The following is a 23,522-nucleotide window of genomic DNA, read 5'->3' on the forward strand; positions in this document are numbered from 1 at the left end:
TCATCCTTATTTTACATGTTTCAATGATTCATTCCTTTTTATCACTGAGTAGTATTCCATTGTATGAATGTGCTACATTGTATTTATTCATTCATCTTTTGATGGACATATGAGTTGTTTCTAGTCTTAGCCTATTACAGATAAAGCTGCTATGAACACTTGGTTACAAGTTTTTGTATGTACGTATACTTTTTTTTTTTTTTCTCTTGGGTAAAACCTAGACGTGGTATGGCTGGATCATGTTACGTGTATGTTTAACTTTTTAAAAATTAAGTGCCAGTTCCTCCACATCCCCACCAACACTTGCAATGGGCATTTAAAAATTTTTGAGGCATTTTAATAGGTGTATAGTGTTATCTCATTGTGGTTTTAACTTTCAATTCCCTAATGACTCACGGTGTTGAGCATCTTTTTTGTGCGCTTATTGCCATCCGCATACTTTCTTTGGTGAAGTGACTGTTCAGATCTTTTGACCATTTAAAAAATTGGATTGTTTGTTTTCTTATCATTGTGTTTGGAGAATTCTTTATATACTCTGGATGCAAGTCCTTTATCACCTGTAAGCTTCACAGAAATATTCTCCCGTGCTGTGGCTTCTTCTTTCATTTTCTTAACATTAAATGCTTGAAGACTATAAGTTTTTCATTTTGCTTAAGTCCAGTTTATCAATTTGTTTGTTTATAGATTATGCTGTGTTTAAGAAATCTTGGCCTAACTCAGGACCACAAAAATTTTATCTTTTATTTTCTTGAACACGTTTAAGTTTCATTTTAGGTCAATGATCCATTTTGAGTTAACTTTTGTATATGGTAGGAGGTATGGATCCAAGTTTATTTTTTGCATGTGGCTATCCATTTATTCCAGCATCATTTATTGAAAATGCTATCCTTTGTCATTTGCATTGCCTTTGAGCCTTTGTCAAAAATCAGCCGTCCGTAAATGTGAGGGTTTCTTTGTGGATTCCTTATTCTGTTCCTCGATCTATTTATCTTTATGCCAATACCATGCTGTTTTGATTTCTCTAGTTTTTTAATAATCCTTGAAATCAGGTAGTTTTAGCTCTCTTACATTGTTCTTTTGTTTCACAGTTGTTTTGTCTCTTCTAGATCCTGTGTGTTTCCATGTGGAGTTTAGAACCAGCTTGTTAATTTCTATAGAAAAGCCTGCTGAGATATTGAATTGGATTTGCATTGAATCTATATATCAATTTGGGAAGAACTGACGTCTTTCATAGATTTTTTTTCATTCTGTTAGCAAAATTACATAGTTTTTAGTACATAAGTGTTTCCTATCTCTTAAAAATTTTTATAATTTCCATGCTATTGTAATTGATTTAAAAAAATTTTTTACTTTCAGATTTTTCATGATAGTATACAGAAATATAATTTTTAAAAAATGCTGGTCGTGTATCCTCCAACCTTCTTAAATTCACTTATTAGCGTTAGGAGATTTATTGTAGATTCCATCAGATTTTTGCCTAGGAAATCATGTCATCTCTAAATAAAGACAGTTTTTCTTCTTCCTTTCCTATATGAATGCCTTTATTTTTAAATTAAAAAACAATTTTTTTTCCTGGATTGCACTGACTGGAACCTATAGTACTATGATAAGTGGTGAGTATAACATATAGTATGGCGTTAAGTGGTGAGTGTAATATCTTGTTTTTGATTTTAGGGGAAAGCATTTAGTCTTTCACCATTAAGTATAGTATGAGCTGTAGGGTTTTTGTAGATATCCTTTGACAGTTTGAGGAATTCCCTTCTATTTCTAGTTTGTTGAGACATTTTTTTTCTTTTTGGTTGGGAATGGATGTAGGATTTTGTCATATTATTTTTCTACATCTATTGAGATGATCATATGGCTTTTCCATTATAGTGTATTATTATGGTGAATTACATTGAGTTTGAATGTTAAACTAACCCTGCATTTCTATGATAATCCCTACTTGGTAATGATATAGTATTATGTTGTAGAATTTGATATACTAAAGTTTTGTTTATAATTTTTTTCTATGTTCATAAAGGATATTGGTCTGCAATTTTATTTTGTCTGGTTTTGGTATTAGGGGAAAGCTTGACTCATAGAATGATTTGGAAAGTATTCTCTCCTCTGCAGTTTTTCTGAACAGTCTAAAACTCCATGAAAAATTGGTATTATTTCCTCATTAAATATTAGGTAGAATTTACCAGTGAAACTGTTTGGGCCTAGAGTTTTCTTTGTGGGAAGGATTTTAACTTCAGCCTTAATTTCAGTAACAGATATAGAGTTATTTAAGTTGTATATTTCTTCATGAATGAGCTTTGGTAATTTGTGTCTTTTAAGAAAGTTGTCCATTTGATCTAAATGGTCAAATTTATTGGCATAAAGTCGTTTATAATATTCCCTTTTATTATTTTAATATCCACAGCATCTGTAGTGATGCCATCCTTCTCATTCTTGACATTAGTAATTTGTGTCTTCTCTCTCTTTTTTTTTTTCTTTTTTTGGCCACGCCACGTAGCTTGTGGGATCTTAGTTCCCCAACCAGGGATTGAACCCAGGATCTCAGCAGTGAGAGTGTAGAGTCCTACCCAGGGGACTGCTAGGGAATTCCCTGTCTCTTTTTTTCCTGATCAGTCTGGCTAGAGATTAATCAATTTTATTGATCTCAAAGAATAAGCTTTTCTGTTTTCATTTCATTGATATCTACTTTGATCTTTATTATTTCTTTTATTCGGTTTTAATTTTTCCTTTTTCTAATATCTTATTTTGAAAGATGAAGTCATTCATTTGAAACCTTTCCTCTTTTTTCATATAGGTGGCTAGTGCTATATATTTTTCCTTGAATAGTGCTTTAGCAACATCCACAAATTCTCATATGTTGAATTTTCATTTTCTTCAGTTAAGAATAGTTAATTTCCCTTTTGAGTTCTTCTTTCATCCATGCATTATTTAGGAAGAACATTATTTAGTTCCAAATATTTGTATATTTTCTAAGGATATTTCTAGTAAGGATTTCTATTTAATTCCATTGTGATCAGGGAATATATTTTGTATGTATTGCTTCCTTTTCAATTTATTGAGACTTGTTTTATGGCCCAGAATATGGTATATATATATATATCTTGTTAAATGTTCCATGAACAATTGAGGAGAATTGTTATTAGATGAATAAATGTCAGTCAGGTCAAATTGGTTGATAGTGCTGTTCAAATCTATTGTAGCCTTGCTGATTTTCATGCCTACTTGACTTATCAATTCTGGGAGAGGGATGTTGAAATCTCTGACTGAAATTGCAGATTTGCCTATTTCCCTTTGCATGTCTATCAGTTTTTGCCTCATGTGTTTTGAAGATCTGTTATTGGGTATATAAACATTTAGGATTGTTATGCCCTAATGATTAATCATCTTCTTCATGAAATGACTGGATCTTTATTCCTGGTAGTATTCTTGGCTTTTAAATCAATTTTTTTCTGGCATTAATATAGCTATTCCAGTTTCCTGCCATTAATTCCATCCAGTGTTTTGTTTACTCTCAGACATTGTAGTTTTGATCTCTAAAGACTTTTCGTATAGAAGATTTTAGGAAAAATTAATTAACCACTGTGTGTCTTTAATTTCTTCTCTATTAAAAGGACATATTAAAGGTACCTATACTACAGAATTGTTTTGAGGATTAAATAAATAAATATATGAAAGTGCTTACAATTGCATGTGTCACAGTGTAAGTTCTGAACAAACATAATCTGCAGCTGTTATTCCTACTATTAAGGCTGCCTTTTCAAAAAAGTATCTTTAAAAATCCATAACATATTGAAACAGAATTTCTTATTGATTTATATCCTCAGGAATTTTCTTGTTTGCACTTTGATTAGTCATCCTCAATCTAAATAAACTAGGCTATCATCATATGAAATCAAAAGATACCTGTTTAATTTTGTTTCATTACATTATTATCATTGTTTTGTACTTAGGATTGTGTACAAAGATACAGGTATAGTCTCATTATCATATTTTTCAAATTTAGTGGGTTACAATTCCCAAGTACATTAGAATTGTACAATAGTTGTGAGTTGTCAACTGTGCACACTCAGTTTAAATACAGGACACATTGAGAGACTAAACAAATTAGTCGTTTGTTTTTTTATCACAAAAAATTTGCATTTAATGTTTTGTATGAGACCTTCACATTATTATCATTTATAGTGGGTCTTGTCATTTTTAGATTGGACAGCTGGCTTTTAAAGGAATGAGAAGACTCAATAGAATCCAGTCAATTGTGTTTGAGACTGCCTACAACACCAATGAGAACATGCTGATTTGTGCCCCTACTGGAGCTGGAAAGACCAACATTGCAATGCTTACAGTGTTGCATGAAATTCGCCAGCATTTTCAACAAGGTGTTATCAGAAAGAATGAATTTAAGGTAGGAAATTAACAAGTCCGACAACAGCTTTTTAAATTGTAAAATTTAAAATCATTTTGCAGTTGTACATGTTACATGAGATCTGGAAGTTTTTAAGGATATTATACATGAAGTCATGTAAAGAATGCTGCATGATTTACTTCATTACTTTTAGGCAATCCCTATTTGTGTTATGAAAATCCCACTAACCCTGTGAAAGCTATGAAAATGGACTTAGCTTTGAAGCACCAGTTTTCAAAGTGATAAGGCTATATAAACAAATTCCATTGTCCTGTAAACAGCTGCACACTTTTGCAACAAAGATAAGTACTTTTCATATATCACCATTAAGATTTTTCACCCTAAGTGGCTAGAATCATATTTCACAATAAATAGTGACTTGTATTGACGTTGTAGTTTTTGCCCATTCATCAAGCTAGTGTTTCTTTGGCGCAGATTGTATATGTGGCTCCAATGAAAGCGTTGGCAGCTGAAATGACAAATTACTTCAGCAGACGTCTAGAGCCACTGGGCATCACTGTGAAAGAATTGACTGGTGATATGCAGTTGTCAAAAAATGAAATTTTACGAACTCAGGTATGTTGTATACTTAGATTTTTGTTGTTGTTGTTTAATACCATTCTTTTTTTTTTCCAAGCAATTGTTAAACATCTATACCTTAAGTAGCTATAAAACATAATACGAATGTAACATGGTGAACTTCTTTATTTGTAACCACAGCCTATCCTCTACAGAAGAGGTTTTTGCTGGTGAGGTTTTTTCAGGGGAGTTTCATGGGAAATAGATGATGTAGCTTTTGAAACAGTATTCACTGTTTGATTTAAAATGTGATTTGAGGGTATCTTCGTTTCCTAGGGCTGGCATAACAAATTATCACAAGCTTTGTGACTTAAAATAACAGACACTTAATTCTCTCACAGTTCTGGAGGTCAGAAGTCTGAAATCAGGGTGGCGGTAGGATTTAGTTGCTTCTAGGGGCTCTGATAGAGTATCCTTTTCGCGTCTCTCTCCTAATTTTTGGTGGCTGCTGGCAGTCTGTGGCATTCTGTGGCCTGTACACACATCATCCCAGTCTCTGCCTCAGTCCTCACATGGACCTTTTCCCTGCATTGTCCTTTCCCCTACTTTTCTAAGAACACTATTTTTAGATTTAGGATCCACCCTAGTACATATGATCTTGTCTAAAGGTCCTTACCTTAATTATGTCCGTAAAGATCCTTTTAACAAATAAGATTACAGTCACGATTTCTGGGTAGACAAATGTTTTGGGATGCCACCATTCAACCCATGACAATGGGTATGCCAGGTATACTGAACCACATAGCAAAGAAAAAAAAAATCAGGTTCCAGTTAAATGTATTTTGGACTTGATAAGGATAGAGTGCATTATAATAAACATTTCAGTCAGTTTTACCAGTTATTCTTAAGTTTGCCTTTCATAGACACTCTTTTTTTTTTTCATAGACACTCTTGAAAAAATCAAATCTTAGTATTTATATACAGGCACGTTCATTGTAGTATTTTTAAAAAATATATAACAGAAAGAGTAAGAAGAAATTAAATATCTATGAATAGAAGACTAGTTAAACAATATGATATTTCACTTGATAAAATAAAATCTTCCTTAAAATGATGTTTTCTGGGAATTTTTAATGGCCTTAGAAAGTAAAGTTTAGAAAAAAATACAGGAACAACTCTTTATGTTAATACAATTATATATTCTATGCAATAACCAAAATGCTATCGGGAGGAATAATTATAGTAGTTATGTCTAGTGGTAGGATTATGGAAGATTTTTTCCCCACTTTTTCTACTGTAAGAATGTGTTAATGTTATAATCTAAAAAATAAGCATAATTTTTATTTTACTCTAGTTAAGGTATCATTGTTTTATTCAGCATAATTATTTTTCTTCTATATAGTTGTTTCATAACCTATCACCCAATTATCTAATTTTTTGGTAAAGGCTAGGGAAAGGAAACTAAAATTTATGGGACACCAGCTAGCATGATGCTCTTGTCTCTATGCTAGTTGCCCTACAGACATAACAATGCAGTTCTGTTGAGGAGAGTAAGGCTTATTGAGGTAACAGGTCTTGCCTGGCCTCCCATTTTCAGTAAATCATGTAGATAGGATTGGATTCCAAGTCTTCAAATTTCAAAGTTTGTGATAAATTTCTGCTAAAATATGTCACTTTTGCCCATCTTTTATATCCACAGTTTGTTGTTTTAGGTGGTGATGGTGGTGGTTTAAACCACCAAGATACTGAAGGAGCTTGGTAGTATTTGAAAGAAAATCAGTAAGATGAGGGTTTGTCATGTGAGGGAAAAAATGCCCATCTATAGATGTTTAGTTTTCAAGTCAGTTCAATATAATATGTATAGCAAATAAATGAAATAATTAAGTTTTTAAGTTACTGAAAATAACAAAATTACCTTATTTAGAGATCAAAAGTTGGGAAAGTAAAGGTGTGTTAACTTAATTTTTTAAAGAAATTCCAAAATGCCACCATTTTAGGACTTAGTGATTAATAATGAAGGCTCTAGTTAAGAGTACTTTTAGGGCTTCCCTGGTAGCGCAGTGGTTGAGAATCGGCCTGCCGATGCAGGGGACATGGGTTCGGTGAGAGGCCCGCGTACCACAAAAAAAAAAAAAAAAAAAAAAAAGAGTACTTTTAGAAGTTTGGAAAATTTCCCAAAATGTAGAGATAGTGAAGGCTTTAGTTCACTGAAGTATTTGTTTTTGTATTAATAGCTTTAGGAATGCTAAAATTAAAAAAAATTTAAACTCATCTCTAAATTGTAAAATAGAATTTTGTTATATCAGTGGTGACAGTATTTGTTACTATTCTTTTAGTTTGTGAAGGACTGATATTCAGCTGCTCTCAGGGTATATGACAGTACCAGTTGTTAAAATATTGAAATATTTTTTAGCTCGTTGGGAAATGGATACTGCTAAGAGCCCTCCAAGTGCAGCTCCTACCAACTCATAATCCAGCAATTAAAGGGTTAGTACCTGGACCAGCAGGAGACCTCTAGGATGTAGTTTTAGCCCTAGGGCAGCTATTCCTATTAGTTGGTTTTCTTGCAGTTAATCACCCTGTTTCCTCCTTTCCTGTACCAGTGCTGACTTCCCCAGGCCTCAGTGCTGGTCTGGGGTGGGAATGAAAGAATACCTTTGCCTGTCAGCCTGGCATCCTTACCACCCCACCTTTCTGGTGGACAGTTGTCCATCCATACTGGTTGTTAAATATTTTAAATATTATACCTGATTTTTAATTAATACTACTAGAGTTTGAAGATTTATTAGTGAAGACCAGTATCTATTTCAGTAAAGGTTAGTAGATAAAAGCAATGATCAAGGATGTAGCTCTGGTTATTAATGACAGTTTCCTTCAATTAAAAAAAATTCTTTTACCATATTTATAGTAGCCTCTTTAAAGTCATTGCTGAACACAGCATGTGGCCTATTACGAGTCAGGTTTTATTGACTGCCTTTTTTTCTGTGAATGAGTCACATCACCCTGTTGCATATCTAGTAATTTTGGGTTGAAAATAAAAAGTTTTAGCAACTCTAGATTCTATTCATCCAGCCTTTTCCTTGAAACATTTTAAATTTGATTTTGTTAAAAAAATATAGAGAATTATCACCTAAAAACAAGAATAACAATTTTATTTATATATAGTCACTTTAGCTAATAAATTTTTATTCTTTTTATATAATTTGTATACTTAGCACAATGAACTGAATCATGTTTAAAATATTAAGTTTATACAATAAAGAGAAAGGATTTTTACAGATTTGTGTAACAGTACAATGTTATGTACAGTTTCTATATTTATGGACACATTTATAGAAATAGTGTTATGTATGATAGCTTTCAGGGCTAGCTGAACATATAATTGCAGAGATCATTATCTTAAAACTACACATCAAGACACATGGATTGATAGATTTTTTTTTAGTGTGTGATTTTTACTTTCATGATGTCTTATGAAGTCATACAAATTAGATACATAACCAACTGTCTTTATTAAAAATAAAATTTCCTGAAACTGGAACCATTCTAGAGCATCTGAGACCATACCTATGATATAGCCTATCTAAAGAAATGAGTTTTGTATCCTGGTGGGTACAATGAAATTAAGGGAAGAAATTAAGTCAGTTTGTTCCTCTTTTATTACTTGCAAGTCCAGACTTATGAAATTTTCTGTAAATGTTAAGTTTGGCTTTGGTAATCTTATCTCACTGCTATGCCAGGGTTCTTCTTCTGTGTCTTTCTGCTTTAGTCTTTCTGCATACCATTAACAGACCGGTTAAGAAAATGAAAAAACAAAACAGACCAAAAAACCCCCTACATTGACCTACTAGAGAATGGACTTGAGGATAGGATATGGGGAGGGGGAAGGGTAAGCTGGGACAAAGTGAGAGAGTGGCATGAACATATATACACTACCAAACGTAAAATAGATAGCTAGTGGGAAGCAGCTGCATAGCACAGGGAGATCAGCTTGGTGCTTTGTGACCACCTAGAGGGGTGGGATAGGGAGGTTTGTTATAAAGCAGAAACTGACATACCATTGTAAAGCAATTATACTCTAATAAAGATGTTAAAAAATTAAAACAAACAAAAACCCTGCATTGATTTGGTCTTTTGTGTTGCTGTAGAGAGGCAATTCTCAGAATTGATATGGGGACCCCCAGAGTTTGCTAAGACTCTTCAGGGGATCAGCAAAGTTAAAACCAGTTTTTGTAATAATATGATGTTATTTTCTTTTGCTGTCATTTTCTCACAAGAATAGAGTTGAGTTTTCCAGAGGCTACATAATGCGTGATATCATCATCACTGACAACTAATGAAATGAGTACTTTGTATTTTTGTGTTGTAAAAATTTCTTAGTTTCAATTTCTCATGTAAGAAGTATTGATAGATATAACTCAGAAAAAGAAAAGCTGTTTGGGGCCTCAGTAATTTTTAAGAGTGCAAAAGAGTCCCAAAGGCAAAACGTTTTGAGAACTACTATTACAGGGGAAAACTCCTTATATATGACATTGGATTCTCTTCATAATCTACATCCAGCCTGATTTTCAGCCTAATGTTCCCAGCTGCTTTCCAATATAAACTTCAGCCAGACCATTTTTGCTTTTTCTAAAATAAGATTACTCAACATTTGCTCAAATGAACTTTGCTAATTAGTAAGTTTTGTCTTGCGTTTTCTTTTTCATGATGTCTTCCTTTATTCATTGACATTTCTCTAAATCTTACCCATTCTACTAAACTCAGTTTGAACTCTGTAAGTACTTTATTTCCTCTTGCCTGAGACCAACAGCACCATTCATTTATATTATGAAATAATACCTTGTCCGCAAAGAACATGCTTTTGGATCTGGTGTGGTCTTAGAAATCTGGGCAATCTCAAACAAAATTTTGATTGCTCCTATACCATATTCAGTTGTGTTAATGAACTGATGCTAGTGAAAGAGTATTTATGGAAAGAAAAGGCAGGTAACATTTGAATTCAAATTATGGGCCAGTCACTACGCTAAGTGCATATATACATCCTCAGTAAGTCATTACAAAAACCTTATTGAGTAGTGTCTCCATTTCACACATACAGGAAGCAAAACTCATTAAAATCTATCTCGATTTATATATTATATATTCAGAAAGTTGATGAGCATCTCTTTGTCTCTCATTTGCTCGTCTCTGTACTTCCCTAGATCTGGGCAGGGACCATGTGCTTGGCCTCTGCAATAGTTTATAAGTGGAACCTTGTATTTTGTGCTTGCTCTTTATTCTCCTCCAATGTACCCCTACTATCCATGATGGTAATTTCTGTAGACGTGAAACTATATAGTTATTAACCTCTTCACACTATCCTTCTACCTATTCTCACATGCTCACAGATTAATAGACTGCTGCTATCACTGCCTTTGAGATTGGGCTGTAGAGAGAGCAAAGCAGGAATATTGCAGGGCATGTGGGAGTACAGACACACTCAACTTTTATTTTTGAATTTTTAATTTCCTACTTTCCCTACTTTTTCCACTTTTATAATTTTTAATAGCTTTTTAATGATTCCCATTGTATATTTCCTTTGGTAAGTAAGTTTCCTAATAATTAACACAATTAAATATAATTTAAATTTTCCCTGTCTTTTTTTTTTTTTTTGCCTTTTCATATTTTACTACAGAGGTACTTCTGAAGTATTATTAGTTAATATGTAATTTGTAAACTGCTACTTAATATCCTACACATACAAAATCATTTTACAAAAATGTTCTAAAAACTAGTAGATAAAACGTGTTCTGTGCTGGGCTGTTACTGGAAGGTATCATTCCCTGTCATTTTTAAATATGTTTTCAGTGTTGTTTGTTTATTTTTTATTTTTTTAGTATGGGACGCCAAATTAATCTCATTTGCAAATTCTCTGTCATGCTCTTCTGATCATATTATTTCCTTGCTCATAAATTTTCACTGGCTCTTTACTGCTTACTGAATTAAGTACAACTACCTAGCTTGTTAAGAATCTTGTATAAATTAAGTATAATGCGAGATGTGATCTGTTTTGTGGTTCGCTAGGGATTGTCAGGTCTAGCAGCAGTTATGATTTTATTGAGGTTTGGTATAAAATTTCCTTTTACAAGAGAGAATTATATAATTCTAAGATTTATTGTCAGAAGAAGTAGTCTGTGTAGGCAACAGATACCTCTTTGGTGTTCAACTGAAAAGCAACTTTGAACAATTTAGTAAATTTGTCATCAGTGAAAACAGCAATCTACTTTTCCAACCTTATTTTTCATTATTCTACATCTACTGTTAATTTCAAATGTCTCCCCCTAAATGTACTCTCTTTCAAGAATTGCTATTTTAAAATATTCATTTTGCTTTTCATTGCTTCCATTGAGCAGTTGAGCTTTTTCTTATACTCTTTCCTCAACTCAGATTATCGCTTTTTAGAAAAGGTTTCTCCTCTCCTAGCAGTAACTCTGTATCAAAGCAAGTCATTTGCTCTGAGTTCTGAAATCATTATCCTTTTTAAAAACTTTGTTTGCTCATCCTTATCCTGGGAGGAGTTTATCTGTGCAGCTTTGGAAGTTGAGATGGGTTATTTCAGGTTTTGTTTTTGTTTCCATTTTGGCTGGGGATGAAGGGAGCTTTGTCAAATCTGTTAGGCCCAAGCAACAGCAAAGGGAACCCTGAATTTCTGTTGTATTATTCTGCCAGCTCAGAGCTCATCCAGAAACCTTAGTTGGGAGGGTGTGTGTGGTGTGCATATATGCATGTGCTTATGTCACATTCAGTGTTCCTGCCGCAATTTATTCTTCTCTCAAGGGGATTCTTCCTCTGGCATATATTTTATTGATTATTTCACTGACAATGTGTATATACTTAAGGGTGGAGGGGAGGACAAAGGGGGAGGAAAAATGGTTAGAAATTACACATGCTCAGGTTACAGTTTTATCTGGATATCTGTGTATATGTTTCATTTAATGTTTACCTTTCTGTATAAAATCAGAGGATATCTTTATTGCATCTCCAGTTCTAAAGGGTATTTTTTGCTGGATATAGATTTGTAGGTTATATGTTCTTTTCTTTCATCACTTGAAAAATGTGTCACTTTTTCTGACCTCCAAGGTCTCCAAAGAAATATTCACTGCCATTCAAACTACTGTTCCCCTACAGGTAATTTGTTTTTTCTTTCTCTTGATCACCTTTCAAGATTCTTTCTTTGTCTTTGGTTCGTGTCTATAGATTTATGTCTTTTGTCAGGTTTGGGAAATTTTTATCCTTTATTTCTTCAGCCCTTTACTTTTTCTCCTTTCTTTGTTGGACTGCACTGATGGGAATGTTAGTTCTTTTGTTATCGTCCAACAGGACCATGAGATCTGGTTTTCTTTTTCTTTTCTTCAATATGTTTTCTCTGTTGTTCAGATTGGATAATTATGATCCATCTTTGAGTCCACTGCTTCTTTCATCTGTTGTCTGAATTCTTGCTATTGAGCCCTACCGGTGAGTTTTTAATTTAGGTTGTTGTATTTTTCAGTTCTAAACTTTTTTTTTTGGTTTTGCTTTATGTTTCTTTGCTGAGACTTTGTTTCATTTGTTTTGAGTGTGTTTGAAACTGTTCTTTAAAGGATTTTTATGATAGTTGCTTTAAAAGTCTTGTCAGATAATTCCAACATCTTTGTCATCTCAGTGTTGGAATCTATTGCATGTTTTTTCTCATTTGAGTTGAGATTTTCCTGGTTTTTATGTTATTTTCAGTCATACCCTGTACATTTTGGGTATGGTGTTATGAGACTCTGGTTCCTACTTAAATCTTGTTAACTGTCACTCTCTGGCTGGGATAGTTGTCAGGACTTTTTCCACACGTGTCCCCAAACCCTCAGTGCCAGTCTCATTACACAATGAGGTTGGGGAGGAACAATTTTTTTTTTCATGCTGTTTGGCTGGTGTTGTCAAAAAGTTTCTGCTCATGGGACTTCCCTGGTGGTGCAGTGGTTAAGAATCCGCCTGCCAATGCAGGGGACACGGGTTCGAGCCCTGGTCCAGGAAGATCCCACATGCCGCGGAGCACCTAAGCCCATGTGACCCAACTACTGAGCCTGCGCTCTAGAGCCCGCAAGCCACAACTACTGAGCCCACGGGCCACAACTACTGAAGTCCGCGTGCCCTAGGGCTGCGTGCCGCAACTACTGAGCCTGCATGTTGCAACTACTGAAGCCCACGTGCCTAGAGCCCATTCTCCGCCATAACAAGAGAAGCCACCGCAATGAGAAGCCCACGCACCACAGCGAAGAGTAGCCCCCACTCTCCACAACTAGAGAAAGCCTGCGTGCAGCAACAAAGACCCAATGCAGCCAAAAATAAAATTAAAAAAAAAAAAGTTTCTGTTCATCAGGGCTGCCCTCCATCAGTACTTTGTTTAGAGAAACTTCTTGTATCTTGGGTGTTTTGTTTTATTTTGTTTCGTGGGTGGGTTCTGTACCCTTTCACTTTCCTAGTTTTGAGCTTCTTCAGCACCTGGTTGGGATATATAGGAGTCAAAGAAAGAAAGAAAGGAACTCATTGCCAGGTTATTCCTTGAATCCTGAGATCCCTATGCAGTCTCACTTCTTATTTCCAATTTTTAGAGTCTTCTGATGTCTGTTTCATGTATTTTGTCTAGGTTTTTTAGATGTAATAAATAGGGTAAGATGAAACGTGTCTACTCTGTTTTGCCCAGCCATACAGACTTAAAATTATAATACAGTCAAATTTATCAACATCCTCTATGGTTTGTGCCTTTTTTGTTTGTTATATTTTCTTGGAAATACTAAGCATGATTTGGAGATATTGCTGGTTTGGTTCCAGACGACCACAGTAAAGCGTATATTGCAGTAAAGCGAGTCACATGAATTTTTTGGTTTCCCGATTCATATGAAAGTTATATTTATACCATACTGTAGTATATTGTGTGCAGTACCACTGTGTCTTAAAAAATAATGTAATACCTTAATTTAAAAATACTTTATTGCTAAAAAATGCTCACCATCATCTGATAGTGAAGGGTTGCCACAACCTTCAGTTTGTGAAAAACACACTATCTGCAAAGCACAACAAGGTGAAGTGCAATAAAATGAGGAATGCCTATACTCTGACCCAAGTTTATGAGATCCTTGTCCTATATTTTTCTTCTAATAGATTTACAGTTTTGTTTTTCACATTTAAGTCTTGAATCTCTCTGAATTTTAGTTGTTATTTTGGTGAGGGCAGGGTTCTAATTTTACTTTTTTACCTAAGGAAAGCCAACTATTTCATCATCATTTTCTCTCTATACTTTCCTGGTAAATTTGAAATGCCATCTTTATGATATTCTAAATTCTACTGTTGTCTTATGGGTATTATGGAGCTTTTTGTTGTTACATTGTTGTATATATCTGGCCTGGCCTCGGGACTATGCTGTTTTAATTACTATTATTTCAGAATAAGTCTTGAACGTAAAGCAAATTCCACCTCCTTATTTTATTCTCATTTTTCAGAATAACCTTAGCTATTCTTCAGCCTTTACTTGAGCATTTTCATTTGGAAATCAGACTCTAATTTCAGTACATCAAAGGACCTGTTGAGATTTTATAAGAATTGCAGTGAGTTTATGGAATACTTGGGGGGAGGATTGACACTTGTATCATGTCATCTCTCCATCCATGACCATTGTATATTTTCCACTTTTTAGGTCCTTTTTGATCTTCAAAAATGTGTTATAATTTTCGTTATGGGTCTTATATATCTTTTTTAAGATTTGTTTCTGGGGAATCTTATATTATTTGTTGCTGTCTTTTAAAATTTCTCTTATGTAATGGTTATCATTGGAGTTTAAGAACACTATTAATTTTTGTGTGTTTATATTTTATCCCACAATCCTACTAAATGCTCTTATTAATACTAATGGCTTATCTATAAATATCTTTGGTTGTCTATATACATGGTGATACAATCTACAAATTACAGCAGTTTGGTCTCAATAACTTTGAGAGTAGCCCAGCCTTAGACGCTGATGTCTTTGGCTTTTCTGTCTTAGTGTATGTGTGTTTGTGTTGTTCTAAATATTTCCTCTTATATGTTTTTGAACCAGAGAGGGGAGTTTACATCAGCTCATTCTGCTTTATTGAGTGACAGTTACAAAATTCACTGTTCTCCTGCTAATGGACAGCAAGCAATTAAAATGATCACAGAATAATGGCTAAGCTATATGTGTGTGATTACTAAGAAAGTTTTTTTGTTTTGGAAGTCTGGAACTTCTAAATATTTTACTATTTAAAATTACTATTTTGTTGAATTAAAAGTTGAAAACAGAGAACCGTATAGTTAGCTCTGAGAAGAAAAAATTTCATAAACAGAAATGTAAAAGTAGTATAAAGTTTAGAAGTGCAAAAGCATTCAGCCTATATTTTTTACTTGTGAAAAAGAGGCTTAACTATATTTGAAAACATCATTTGTCATTTTAAGTTTGGCTAATTGAATATAAATATCCACTCAAAGCAAGTTTTAAAGTACTAGTGCTGATGGGCTTCCCTGGTGGCGCAGTGGTTGAGAGTCCGCCTGCTGATGTAGGGGACACGGGTTCGTGCCCCGGTCCGGGAGGATCCCACATGCTGCGGAGCGGCTGGGCCCGTGAGCCATGGCCGCTGAGCCTGCGCGTCCAGAGCCTGCGCTCCGCAACGCGAGAGGCCCGCGTACCGCAAAAAAATAAAATAAAATAAAAATAAAGTACTAGTGCTTCTTTGATTAATAGCAGTTCCAGACCTCATTTTAAGGGGAAAACCTGATAAATTACTTTTGTGTCCTATTCTTAAAAAAAAAAAAAAAGATTCTTTAAATATATGAATCTTAAACCTCTTAATGACATCTGTAACCCTAAAATATTTTATTTTGTATTCTTTTCCAGGTAGACACATAACTGAAAAAAGTAGAGACTACTTTTAGTAACTTCACATCTAAAAAATTCATATGTATTCTATTTATAATAAAGATAAATTGACTCTTCTGACTGAATTAACCAGATCATTTTATAAAATTATCACTCGACCTAGATAGGAAATGTAAAATGTTTTGCAAAAGAATCCTAGAATTGAGTTGTAACAAGGTTGATGTTTTAAGGGACACATTTGAGGTATATGGAAAACCATCATTAAGTAGCTATTTGCTGAATTATGAACTTGTATCTCTAAAAGTGTCTTAATCCTGTATGCTTCTAAAGGGCTAATTTGTTGTGCCTCATTAGTAGTTTGGAAAGTATCAGAGTATTAGTTTGTCTCAGCTGATTTTAAATGGGTCTGACTGGTCTGTGTAGAAGATGAAAGAGAGTAAATAGCTCTTGGTGGATTGTGGCTGTGGGCATGTGGTGTCAAGAAGATGTTCAGTGGGGGGACAGACGCTAATTGTGGAGAGGGCTACCCTGAAGTTTTGTGTGTGCCAAAGATAAATTTTGCTGCACACTTTTTCAATATTCAGTGCGAGGGTTTTACGTTAAAGCTAAAACTAGGAATCTATTAACTTTCTGATTTCATTAGTTCTTTGTTTTATTTATTATTGCTTAGGGAGCAAAAATGAAAATTACAGAAATAATTAATAATTTTAACTTTTACTATACTCTAGAACAGATTGTCCCAGTATATGTATGGCAGTACAGTATTTTGGGGAGCTGCTGAGTGAATGGCAGAGTTCTATGGTCAGATAGTCAGGTAGTCTGATCCCTGTGAGAGACTGATAATCCTATGAGTATAAGAAAAACTAAGATGCCTTGCAATGAACTTAACTTATCTAACTTTAACTTAGCATTTTCCAAACTTAATTGAATATAGATCATTTCTTTCATAGAAAAATTATTACTAGAACTTGCTTTGAGAAATGGTACCCTGGAACATTGTCACAGATTTAGTGAAGTCATGTTCCAGGGGGAAGAGTTAGTCTTATTTTTGATAGTTTTAAGAAATCAACCTCAGCTAAGTGTTCTATGTTTCTGTGGTCTTTGATATAATGTATTTGATTCTGACCAAATCTGAATATATTAAAAGTACTTTGTTTTAAACCAAACTTTCTTTTCAACGCTTACAACTCCTTAAAATATTTTATGGATAATGATGCTTTTAAGATTTTGTAGTGTTGATATATGTATTCAAGAAAATTCTATTTGTTGTTAGTAGTGGCTTGCAAAGCATTTTTTTCTTAAAACAAATAACTCAAATATATTAACTATAAAAGGAGTGTGAATTTTCAGCACAGTTACTGAATGGTTGAATATTTGGACTTTAATCGTGGTCTAAAACTAATGATAAACTAACTCTTCAGGTCTTCCCGAGAATACGCAGAAATTGCAGTATCAAATAGTGTACAGATTAAAGATTATATTTTTCTAGACAGTGTTGTTCTGTGCCAAAATAAGATCTCAAAAAACTGTTGTATTTTTTAACATAGTGTCTTCTTCATTGATGTCAGATTTCTGTTTTAGAAATGTCAAGATATTCTTAGAGTAATGAAACTTTCTCCTCTAGGTAGAAGGCATTTTTTTATTTGTCCATTTTTCCATGCCCTTTTATGACATTTAATGCAACCTCCTTCCACATCATATCAATTTAATTCTGATTCTGGTATTTTAGGACAGCCGATAGCCATTTTTATTGTGAGAAAATACAGTTTTTTGCTGTTGAATATTTTAGCAACAAACTACTTATCAGAGATCTTGGTCAATTTCTGTCAAATTTAAGATATTAATTAAAATTTTTACTTCTTTCTCTAATTTTCAATTTCAACTTACAAGAAATTTAAATAACACCAACTTTATTTTGTTTATGTTACTTGGCACTTATGTGTATATTAGGGTACAAATTGAATAGGATGTCATCTTCAAAATGTTAGATTGCTAAAAAATCTTTGATCAAAAACCTTAGATCAGAATGCTTGATTGGTAAAGCCCAGATCCAAGCTTTAGAGACCCTCCCATGTCTGTGTTCTGAAGAAGGCCCTTTCATTTCTTATGTATTTCCTATTACATAGAAGGAGAACAAGCAGGAAAAATAGCTTGATGGGTATATTTTTTATTTTGTGCTTATTAGATTGTTTACTTTCATTTTTCTCATGCTTAACTTCACATTTTCCCACATTTGAGAGTTTTGCACTTAAACTGGTATTCTGGATTTCAAAAGAAACAATAATGTAAAAAAAAATACTGCACTTAAGCATATTCTGAACATCTTATGTACAGAACCTTGAACTGTGTTGCAAAAGTCATACAGTTTGGTCAAAATCTATGCAGTGGTCATAACTTTTGGTTGGCTCATGTAAATAGAATTTGGTCCATTTAACATTCTGGACATAGTTCTGACAGGTTGGAAGGTAAATGGATGTAATATACCAAAATAACATTTTCCTAGCAGACAGTTTTGAACCTGAATACATGGTAGGACAAAATAACTTCTTATAAGAATAGTGAGTTTGGTTTTAAATATGTAGATCATGAAAAGATGTCTGGAGTTATAAACAAAACTGAGTTGGAAGGGCAAACAAGTCCAAAAAGACTCTGGTAACATTTCTGAAATAAGTTAGAAATATAATGTCACTTGGGTTTTCACATGTAATTCCTAATAGATCTGGTGAAACGTGCTAAATGCTCTGTACTTGGGGGTTAGGATTTCCTGAATCTTATTAACTTTGCTCTTCCAGTTCCATAAAAGATTTAATCTCTCTTACATGGGCATATTTAAACAAACAAACAAACAAACACAAAACAGCAAGATAATATAGACTAAAGGTAGTTGAGAAAGGCAAAGGAAAATATGGGCCAGGTTAAAAAGAGGAGCCCAGAACAATACTGATGCACTAATGCATATAACATTATGGAGAGAGGTCTGACATGGTTTATAAATCACAGTGACCCTTTGCCCAGGAAAAGCTATTCTTGCGGTAAGAAGCAAAAATATTTCCCAAGGGCTCTTAAAAAGAAAACGATAAGTGATCTGATGAAACAAAGTGTCAACAACATCTCTCCAGTAGATTCAATGATAGGTTTTATGGACCTTTTAAAAAAACAAGAGGTCTGGCATGTAGGAATCTATGGGTCTCTATAAAGTGGAAGGGTAATCTGTATTTCCTTTTCATTTAGGGAATTACAAACATGCCATATGTCCCCATGTTCAAGCGTTTAGTATCGATGACTGCCCTATATTTGCTGGGGTTCTCACTGCTTGCTTTGCATGGTAGTGCAGGACTGTGAAAATCACCATGCAAACTGAAACCATGCAACATGATCTTCATAATGGAAAAATGTTTCCAGAGGGGTTTTGGGCAGCAACCTGTAGTCAAACACATTCATGTTTTTACTGCAAAACTTTCCACACCAAGTGTAAATTTACATATCAGTTCAGGTCAGGTTTTGCCAGGAAAGATTACAAAAATACATTGTCTCTCAGAGTTGGGGTTTTTTTTTTTTTTTTTTTTAAATCTTAGAGTTGGAGGTACAATTATGGACCTGCATTAGGTGTCTGTGGGAAAATGCATTCACATTAATAAATTTGGAGGCCAGAAATATGTAGCACTGCCTTTGGTTAGTTTTGGAAGCATTGGTAGGGGCCTGGGGCCCCTTTCCTAGTTTGTGACCTTCATTTTATCCTGTATCAGAAATTCAGAAGCCTGGATAAGGAACTCCAATAAGATAAGATTTAGGTGTAAGGGAGGAAATAGTATAATTGCGTTGCATCCTAAGATTTGAAGCAAACTTATGATAGGCATTTAACTTTTATTTTCTATAACTGAATTAATGCCCAACTCTAGAGTAATAAAGTAGATCAATTTTACTATTAAAGATGATTTTCAGTTTTTAAAATATTTCATATAATTATAATTGAAAAAAATCTGCTTTGCTTCATTTTATGTAATTTAAATGGAAAACTGGGGTGTTAATATTTTTATTGGTCATACAAATGAGTCTCTTCATCTTGAGGCAAATTTTAATGTGTAAACCTATATTTATATTGGAAATGAGCATGAAGGAATGACCTAAGGGCACTGTTCTCAGACATGTTTGGATCATAGACCAGTAAAAATCTGATGAAAGCAGTGGACGCCTGTCCCCTGGAGTTTGGATTGGGGGAGCAAATACGCACAAATATATGCAGTTCTGTGCAGTATATTCTAACGTTTCATTCATTTCAGGCAAGGCAACCCTTGTAACCATTCTTCCATAAAGCAGAGGGTGCCATGATTTGGGAATTATAATCCTAGAGTACCTTGGTTGGGCACAGCATTCACTGGAATCTATACAGACTTGCATGGCCCTTAGTTTTAGTAGGACATTACAGATTTTAGCTGTGCTTTGCTGGTTGTTTTCCTGTATTGGGGATCAAATGTTTTATATAAGAGTGGTGGCAGATATATATATTGTTAGGTACTACAATAATACCCTTGTTGTGTTAGCCATGACATAAAAGCACCTGAAAAGTTTTGTAAACCTTATTCTATAAAAAGTGTGCAGTTATAAAAAAAAACATAGATTTGGTTAGTGAGCTTCCTATTTTATAAAAGTTAGATGTGATACATATATGCAATGGAATATTACTCAGCCGTAAAAAAGAATGAAATAGTGCCATTTGCTGCAACATGGATTTACCTAGAGATTGTCATAGTGAGTGAAGTTAAGTCAGAGAAGGACAAATATTGTATGATATCACTTATATGTGGAATCTAAAAAAGCGGTACAAATGAACTTATTTACAAAACAGAAATAGAGTTACAGATGCAGAAAACAATCTTATGGTTACCAGGGGAGAAAGGCAGGGAGGGATAAATTGGGAGATTGGGATTGACATGTTCACACTACTGTATATAAAATAGATAACTAATAAGGACCTACTGTATAGCATGGGGAACTCTATTCAATATTCTGTAATGACCTATATGGGGGAAAAAAAATCTTAAAAAGACCAGATTATGTGTATGTATAACTGATTCACTTTGCTGTACAGCAGAAAGTAACACAACATTGTAAATCAACTACAATCCAATAAAATTGTTTTTAAAAAAGATTGATTCTTGAAGACTCTAGGGCAAATACACTTCATGAGTCTTAATGATACAGCATGCATTTTTCAGATATTGGTATATAGCCAGTAACATATGATAGTTCCGGGGAAGCTGTACTGTCTTGGCAGGCATAGTTTACTCTTTGAACAGTCAGTTCCTCTAAAACTGAGCTGCCTTGGGTAGGGCAGGGACTTTATAATTCAAGCATATCTTCAAGTTTCTTCCCCCAAGGCATCCACAGAAACATAAGAGCATTCTATATACTCATTAGTATCTGACATATTTTTTGAAATTTTGAATTTATTCTTATAACTTACCTCTGGAATTAAAAACAAAAATCTCTGCTTAAAGGATCTGATGAATAAAAACATTCTCTGTTAATCTGAATTCTTGTGCTTTCTTGAACAATACCAAATGCTTATGCTTTCTTCCGAAATTTCTAGTTTGATATGGTGTGATGTCAGTGAGAAAATACAGTCTTATAATATCCTGAGAGCTTGATAGGACAGGGCAATTTTTTTAGTTCTTGATTTGAAAGCAAGTTTTCTGTTGTTGGGGGTGCTTTGGTCACTCTTCAAGGAAATTGTTGTCAAATAAGCTCGTCTCATAAACACTGCAGCAGAACTACAAAATTGCTATAAACCTAAAATGCAAGTACAGAGCTGGCTAATTTTAGGATTTGTAGGGAGCTGTGCTTTCTGTAATTTCTATGACTGATCTAAATAGCTTCTCTTAGATGTATAGTTTTCATTTTCACATTATTGTAAAAAAAATATTTTTCATGTATCAAAACTAGAAATATATGAAATCTTATTTTTGCAAAGCTTTGTGCCACTACAGCCGTAAATAATTTTCCTTAAGGATACTAATTGCACTTGGATTCATTGATTTGAACTTTTGTTAAATTCATTACATAGAAATATTTACTGCCTATTGTTCTTGGATAAAGTCATCACAATGTTAGAGGGCACGCCTGTTCATATTATGATAAATATTATGTTAGATCACATATTTTAAACCATTTTGTATCCTACAGGTCATTTTCTGTGTATTTTGTTGTGTAGTTTTACATTTCTAACTGGAGCTTTGTGGCAATTTTAAAAATCAGTGTGAATTAAAAGTTAATTTTATCTTGAGAATTTCTGTACGCCACATTTTTTTTCTTATTCCAAAGGATAACATGCTCATTGTAGGAAAGTTTTAAAGATACAGAAAATTACAGAGTTTAGTATATATCCTCTTAATCTTTTTTTGAGGCAAGGATGTATAACATTAAAAAATGAAAGTTGATTGTTTATTATTAAATTTTTCCAGTAAATATTTTTGCATATTATTAAGGATTAGTTCGTATTGCATGACATTTGATGGCTGCAGAGTATTCCCTTCACTGGATATAATATGTTTACTGTGCACTTCTGATGACTTTTACTTAAAAATAACATTTATTTACTTATTCATAGCAGATTGAATATTGAGGGAAAAGAGCTAAATAGGATATTTCAGAAACTAATTTGATATAGTGGAGAAAAAAATTTTCTCTTCTAGTTTTTAAGTTAATTCTTCATGAACTGCTGGTTAAGGGGTTTCCTTTACATTCTCATTTATCAATCACATTACCATAAGCATAGACTTCCGTTTCTTTAAGTGTGACGATTCACTGGGTCTAGTTCCCTTGAAAGGGAACTAGAAAGGGTTCTTTGTCTTTTCTGTTGATGGGTGATAGTTATATATATGATGCACTCCCCTAGGCTTACTCATAGGATGGGCCATGGGTTATCTAGTTCCTGGTGTTCCACTTATAATTCTTTATTTTTTTTTAAACAAATTTATTTATTTTTTGGCTGCACTGGGTCTTCGTTGCTGTGCGCGGGCTTTCTCTAGTTGCGGCGAGCGGGGGCTACTCTTTCCTTGCGGTGTGCGGGCTCCTCATTGCCGTGGCTTCTCTTGTTGCGGAGCACGGGCTTTAGGCGCACGGGCTTCAGTAGTTGTGGCTCACGGGCTTAGTTGCTCCGCGGCATGTGGAATCCTCCCAGACCAGGGCTCGAACCCGTGTCCCCTGCATTGGCAGGTGGATTCTTAACCACTGCACCACCAGGGAAGGCCCAGTTATAATACTTTTTTTATCCATTATTCAGAGCGCCTCTGAATGCAAGCTAATTTTGGATCTGTTATATTTAAAAAATAAAAATTATTTTCTTTGGTACTTTAATATGGTACCTTAATTCTCATTGCTGTCTAATTTATATGTTGTAAATATTTCTTTTATCTTAAAGAAATATTAGGCACCTTATCTATAGCATGTAAGGCATAGTACTTGTGTTGGAGAGTCAATCGTGTTTATGGCAGGGCCAAGCCTCAAAAGCTAACAGTCTAGGCTTCCCTGGTGGCACAGTGGTTGCGCGTCCGCCTGCCGATGCAGGGGAACCGGGTTCGCGCCCCGGTCTGGGAGGATCCCACATGCCGCGGAGCGGCTGGGCCCGTGAGCCATGGCCGCTGAGCCTGCGCGTCCGGAGCCTGTGCTCCGCAACGGGAGAGGCCGCAGCAGAGGGAGGCCCGC

At 34.3% G+C, this 23,522-nt stretch overlaps 1 protein-coding gene across 2 annotated transcripts in view; it reads left to right on the forward strand.

Annotated features, from left to right (window-relative positions):
• ASCC3 (activating signal cointegrator 1 complex subunit 3) overlaps positions 1–23,522 on the forward strand; it is a 356,417-nt gene that overhangs the window by 103,797 nt on the left and 229,098 nt on the right. For both annotated transcript variants that reach the window (XM_024119391.2, XM_028494620.2), the window contains 2 exons: positions 4,205–4,405; positions 4,841–4,981. In XM_024119391.2, the coding sequence (XP_023975159.1) occupies positions 4,205–4,405; positions 4,841–4,981 (342 nt within the window). The remainder of the gene's footprint in view (positions 1–4,204; positions 4,406–4,840; positions 4,982–23,522) is intronic.

The sequence above is a fragment of the Physeter macrocephalus genome, chromosome 10 (assembly GCF_002837175.3).
Source record: "Physeter macrocephalus isolate SW-GA chromosome 10, ASM283717v5, whole genome shotgun sequence".
Taxonomy (NCBI): Eukaryota; Metazoa; Chordata; class Mammalia; order Artiodactyla; family Physeteridae; genus Physeter; species Physeter macrocephalus.